Source organism: Thermobia domestica, chromosome 15 (assembly GCF_964235325.1).
Source record: "Thermobia domestica chromosome 15, izTheDome1.hap1.1, whole genome shotgun sequence".
Lineage (NCBI taxonomy): Eukaryota > Metazoa > Arthropoda > Insecta > Zygentoma > Lepismatidae > Thermobia > Thermobia domestica.
In genome coordinates, this window is record NC_137468.1 from 14,744,242 (window position 1) to 14,751,066 (window position 6,825).

General features: G+C 33.3%; 1 protein-coding gene across 1 annotated transcript; it reads right to left on the minus strand.

Moving 5' to 3' along the window:
* Positions 1 to 1,651: 1,651 nt before the first annotated feature.
* LOC145671432 (uncharacterized) lies at positions 1,652 to 6,580 on the minus strand. The gene is made up of 2 exons (XM_081740618.1): positions 4,608 to 6,580; positions 1,652 to 1,771 (listed from the first exon to the last, which is right to left on the minus strand). Exons 1-2 carry the CDS (start codon positions 6,578 to 6,580, stop codon positions 1,741 to 1,743), a joined length of 2,004 nt encoding a protein of 667 aa, XP_081596744.1. The 3' UTR covers positions 1,652 to 1,740.
* Positions 6,581 to 6,825: the final 245 nt, after the last annotated feature.

Genomic DNA, 6,825 nt, shown 5'->3' on the forward strand with positions numbered 1-6,825 from the left:
TACATATTTAATAGTCCAAATCATATCACAGAGCTTATTATATTCCCAGGACGCTAAATGCTTACGAAAACAACGTTATTCGCTATTCTCCTTTTTTTTACTCATTGGTAGTTGTAACGCGATCTCCACCCTTTACTCGTACAAGTGATTGAATGGAGCCGTCGTTAGGTAGAACAAATGTACCCTTCGGGCACATCCACACTTATAACGTATAGCAGGTTCAGAAATTAAATTATTTAATACATAAACAATGTTAATTAAATATATAGTAATCCTGAGTTCAAAAATATTAGAGCGAATGCAGCTACTATTCATAAATATACTTAATAGTATGGTTAATCGGGAAAATAATATTCTTTGTTCTATTCATTAACTTTATAACAAATTCAATAAAGTAATACATATAATGACTGCTAATAAAGAATTCCATCCAAAGAGGCTACTTCAATAGACAAATATTTCTTCAGCAAATAAGCAGATAACATTAACTTCCTAGAAAATTACATATAATCTGTAAGAATTTTTGAATCTGAACGATTCTTAGTTACTTATATCAAACTTATTTCTTTATAATTAATAAATACAGTAATTAACTCACCAATATTTTGAATACAATATTCCTCCTTGTTATTTGCATACTATAGGCATGGAACTTCACACAAAACATGTATTAACAGGATCAAATGGAAACACACTTTTTTTTTTAACGTAGCACCAAATAACTATAACTTATTTCACACATACACCGATCCTCAATTGAATTCTTAAAATATAATTAATATCACGTAATAAGATTTTAACTTTCAGAACTATGCTTTCAAGATACAAAATAGCAACTGGTTAACTGGTTTTACCCATTTCGAACAAAATTCGAAACTCAGGATAGCTCAGACTTCTACCTTTGGATTCAACAGCTAAAGTGCTGTTGCCTATAGACAGAAATTAAACGTAGGAAGATAGTTCGCACAAATTCCGCTGTTGGCGCTGTTATAATGTGAAGCTGATTTACTTTTTTTAAAACTCTAAATAAACATCTCCTTACACATTCACCTCTCCCTCAAAAAAAAAAAAAAAATATTTTTTTTTGTTATGAAATATGCAGAATCTCGTTTGTCTCAAAGTCACGATTAATCACCAAACTATTATCACTATACCTACTAACTAGCAGAAACATACTTCCCAACTACACCAACTAAAGAAAAATAAACTAAAAATAAAAAAATAACCCCCAAAATACAATCAAACCACTACCATACTCTACACTCTCTCTACAGTTAGCAACTATAGTAATTCGTCTATGATTCGCATCTTTCATAAATTTACAAACACTTCCAAAAATTATGAAATAGCGCCTAAATGCAATTTCCTGATTTTTCCTAAGCAATATTAAATATAAAGCGAAAGATATATATATATATATATATATATATATATATATATATATATATATATATATATATATATATATATATATATATTTATTACATATTCAATAATAGAAAAAGAAATTACATTGTAACTTACAATTTCTGTCTTGATTACATACTGAACGAATAGTTTCCAGTTGAAAAATAATATGTTGATTTATCCATAACCAGTTTTATCAGAATAATCCATTTCCATCCAAGAGACATGACAAAACAGACTGGAATCCGGTCCACGGAATTCTCCATTAACAATTGACGATACAATCCAGACTATTGGACTAAAAGCCCAATTTACAATTAAGGAAGCAATACATTAGACATATTTAGACGGACACATTACAGGCCTGCAATGAGAAAACTATTTTAACATATAACACTTTAAAAATTACTTAAAATTATGTTCGTCTATTGTCTTATAGCACCAACGTAAAGCTTCAATAACACTTTATGATTCTTAATTTTTCTTTTTTTTCTTATTTTTTTCTTTCTTTCTTATTTTTGTTTTAATGAAGATTTCTAATTAACAATAGGGATTCTCCTTTCTCTGAAAGGTTTTGTCATTGAGACATGTACTCTACGAATATCTCTGTCATTTACAACAGATTTAACCTGTAAGGCGTTTTCACCAAGGAATTTCTGGAGTTCGAATGGTCCCAACCACCTTTCTGATAAACTCTTCGTAATGTTATCAGCCAAAGATGACTTGGTTTGGGCTTTAATTAAAAGTTTATCACCCACTTGATAATTAGTAGGTATTCTTCGTTTATTAAAAATTTTCTTTTTCCTATGCCATGCTTTCTCCATATTATGGAGCGCATTTACCCACAAATTGGGGTCCTTCTTTTGGATATCTAGCTCCTGCACATTCCATTTTACCTCTAATGGGTCTCCGCAGTTATAGTTACAAACTAAATCAAAGGGACTACACTTGGTCTCCTCATGAACAGCGCTGTTAATCGAGTACTCTATTTCGTATAGACCCGTATCCCATTGATTCTGTCTCTTACTAAAGTATATCCTCAACGAATTTTTCAAAACTGAAATGTATCTTTCAGCTGCGTTTGAGGCACTATGGTACGGAGAAATTCGAATATCACGAATACCATTACTATATAAAAATCTTTAAATAGTGCAGAGCTATACACACTAGCATTGTCATGTGCCAAAGAAAATATAAAGCCATGTCTACACATTAATTTATATAAACGATTGATAATGGCTTGACTAGAGAGTACACGGAGTGGTTCTAAGAAAACTCGCTTAGAAAACGAATCTACCACAATCAAACAGTGGCGTCCCGATCGTGTATTGCACATTGGACCAATTGTGTCCGTATACCATCTCCCATTTACAAATTTTTCAAAATCTGATGTTAATTGACCCATTTGTTTCCTATTATTAGGTTTATTTTTCTGACATAGCTCACAGCATGACACAAATTGTTTTATATCTTCTACCATCCCACTCCAAGTATATTTGGCTGCTATACGCCCAATAGTTTTTCTTGTCCCTAAATGGCTACCGGGTAAAATACAACTATGATGAAACTCTATAATACTATTGGCTAGACATTTTGGAAGACAAATCTTATACGGGTTTTTTATAGCTTTAGTCTTTTTACACAGAATCCCTTTAATTAACTTATAATCCTCTAGTCTCTCCTTTCGTTCTAAACGATGTATAATCTCCATTAATTCAGGATCTCTAGCTTGATGATCTTTTATAGATATGTTAGCAAATGGCATATTCCAGAGATTTACTAAACATAAATTATTAATCTCTTGTTCCATGGTTGGCTCTAAATACATAGATTCAAAATTTTCCTCGTCAAACAATCGTGACATAAAATCTGCACTTATATTCAAGTTACTTGAAACAGATTTTACAGTGAAATCAAACGCTAATAATCGATACAATAAACTACCATACCTTTTGACCCTTCGTATGTTACGTATAGCATACGCTAAACCCACATGGTCTACCCTCAGTTCGAATTTATTATGCAAAAAGGTTTTATATCGTTCCATGCATTCAACCGCCGCCATAAGTTCCAACAAAAAGATCGGCTTATTTAAATCATATTTACGTAAGCGTCTAGAAAAGAATGCTACCGGAACTCTATTTCCCTGACTATCTAATTGTTCTAACGTGCCTCCTAAAGATTTTAAACAGGCATCTGATGTAATTATAAAGGGTTTATTCAAATCAGGAAGTTTCAATACTACATAAGCTTCAAATAATTCCTTTATCTGATCTAAAGCTCTTTGCTGTTCTTTTCCCCACTCAAATTTACACTTCGCCGAACGAAGTCGAGTTATCGGTTCCATCACATCATGAAAGTTTGGTATAAACCTACTATAAAACTGTAAAAAACTAGCTAAGCTAATCAAACTTTTCCGATTTTTCGGTGCAGGTAATTTCCTGATAACTTCTATTCTAGAAGGATCCATACATAGATTTCCGTTTTCAACAACAAATCCCAAATATGAGATCTTTCTCTGAAATAATGCAGATTTATTAATCGACAATGTTATACCAACTTCATTAAACTTCTGCAAAATTGACTCAATTAGTTGTTTATGACTCTCTATATCTTTACTTACTGCCACTATATCATCAAAAAACCAATCCACACCTTGTTCTTTCAAAGGATATAGCAAATCAGTTAAAACCTTTGACAAAATAAAAGATCCTGAAGATATACCAAAAGGCACATACTTATATTCAAATAAACCGCGATGAGTTAAAAAGGCGGTATATTGAGTCGAATTTTCACTAAGTTTCAAATGATGATATGCTGCGTGAACATCAAAATGGCTGTAAATAACTCCCTGTGATAGACTAGCTAACACATCTTCCATACGAGGAGTATATTGTGCATTTAAACACAAACGAGAATTTAGAGATTGATAATTCACTACAAGCCTTTTACTTCCTGACTTATTGTTGACAAGAAAACAAGGAAAAGCCCACTGGGAATTACTAGGACGAATTATTCCTTGAGCAAGTAAATCATCCAAAATTACATCCATTTGCTTTTGTTCTGCCCGCGAAAGAGAGTAAGGTTTTTTCCGTATAGGTGTATCGTCTTTTAACAATATTTGATGTTCAAATCCATTAATACATCCTATCTTATCACAAAAAACATTAGGATATTTATTTATTAAATTATCAACATACCCTTGTAAAGTATGATCCTGTTCCAAGAAACTAGGGTCTACTGTGATTGGTGACAATGCTGATGGCCGCTGTTCAAAATTCCCTGACCTCTCCGGATACAATGAAGAAAAAGTCTCTCCTGGGTTGGCAACAATGGGAGGATCCAAGGGCGCTGACGATATGGAAACCTTGCAGACGCCTGGCGACGAAGTCATTTCCCTTTCTCTACAACCGTCCATCCTCATAAACAAATTGGCATAAGCAGAAGCACCATCGCTACAAAATAAATCGCTTTGCGCAGAATAAGAATTATCTTTATGGGAGGGGGGTGACAGATTATAAGTAAGGGGTACCACGGCACGTTCTTGTTTCAATAAAAGTTTGTTATTGTCAAAGTCTATCTGAGCACTTATAAATTTTAGTTCCTGGACTCCTACGATAAATGTAGGTTCTAAACCTTCCACTAGAAAGAACTTCAATTTGTAAGTTTTCTTATGAAATCTAATAAATAAGAAAACACAGGAATTCAACTCGATCTTTTGTCTGTCCACACCTACTCCACTAAATTTTTGCTCATAAACACGCACAGGATTATTTAAAGTTTTATTCCACTTCTCAAAGTATTGTTTATTCACCAAGGAAACTGAGCTACAACTGTCAAGTCCTCCTTTTAATTGTTTCCCCATAATAAAGGCATTGACAAATGCTGCAATTAAGTTCTTGAATGTTCCTTTATATGGATTCTCACTCTTAACCTCCTTAAAGTTTGAAGAAAGTTTATTAACTGGACCGTTATTCACCTTACTTGCTTGGGAACTAACCCGGGACCTCTCACTATTTGTAACACTGCGTACCCGCTCACCGCTTTCAATGTTCAACTTAGCTATACATTGAGAAAGTTTATGTGGGCACTGGGAAACTCTATGATTTCCTTGACAAAAATAGCACTGAACTACTTTTCTTCCTACTGTTTCCTTTTGTTGATGTTTAACTAAACTATTGTAAACAATTAAGTTCCGCTGATGTAACTCATATTTTTCCACTACTGCTTTCACAAATTCTAGAGATACTGGACGATTATATTTAAAAAGTTCATAACGTATTTGAGGCTTGATCCCATTTAAAAGAATGTCAATTAATGTTTGTATATCTTCTCTCCCGTGTGTGATCACATAACTATCCACCACACTCTCGACGTGAGATACTATATTAACCTCCGGCTTTTGCAAACAATAAATATATTTACGTTCTATTTGTTGTTTACCTATCGGGGTCACAAATTTTGAATACAATAGGTAACTAATATGTACCCACTGATTTGAACCCTTTATCAAATTAGATAACTCATGATTGATAAGGCCACTACTCCTTCCTAAAGCTATAATAAACAAAGCTTCTTTCGGGAACAAGTTGAGTTTCATAATCTTATAAATCTCTAATAAAAAAAGAAAAATAATTTCGTCTTTAGTTCCATCACAAAAAGGGATTCTTTTTATTTTTTCCGAAAAAATCTCATTGGCAGCTGATACTGCTAATTTATTCATATCCACAGAGAACGGCATAAAATTATGTAAATATGACTTACTACGTTCATTCTCTGTATTGATTTGTTTATCAATTTTCCAACAGTCTTTTTCATTTAAAGCAAAACAGCTCTTATCTACCACAGGTGCGCTAAAACCAGTTTGCCTTAACTGACCTACCGCAACACTCTCACTCTCATTCCTCAAATCGTGAGTCGTTGCACCTGCCAAGGTCGAAGTGTAAACACTGCTGGTATCTGAATCTAACAACGGTGATAAACTACCAGCTGTTTGTGGCTCAACTGCCCTACAGTAACTGTCCCTATATCTTTCGTTTACTAAAAACGAAAAATCTTGCTCCCTCAAAAAAGGATTTAATGGATTAGGTATTATCAAACCACCATCTCCATTGGGAAAATGATTTAAATTTAACTGGCCCTGATGGGTACGTTCACTACTCGTATCTGACATGTTTCTGGTTCGAACCCCGGAATATATAAAACTCAACTCTTACAAAATTCTTTCTATATACAGCCAATATGTTACCAGACAAGGAATTTCCTAACAAGTAAGAACTAGATACGTGTATCGTAACAAAATTAACTTCACTGGTGCTAGCAATACTATATTTCATGTAGATGAAAAACAGAACCTGCTTTCCCAAATCTATCCTTCCTGCTACTTATAATAATAATATTTCTACTAATGAAAAATAA

Excerpts from the sequence above, each read along its gene's own strand:
- LOC145671432 (XM_081740618.1), bottom strand. The coding sequence starts at position 6,580 with ATGTCAGATACGAGTAGTGAACGTACCCATCAGGGCCAGTTAAATTTA. Across the intron at positions 1,772-4,607 it reads CAGGATCATACTTTACAAGG|GCCTGTAATGTGTCCGTCTA; the intron begins GTATGTTGATAA and ends TTCTCATTGCAG.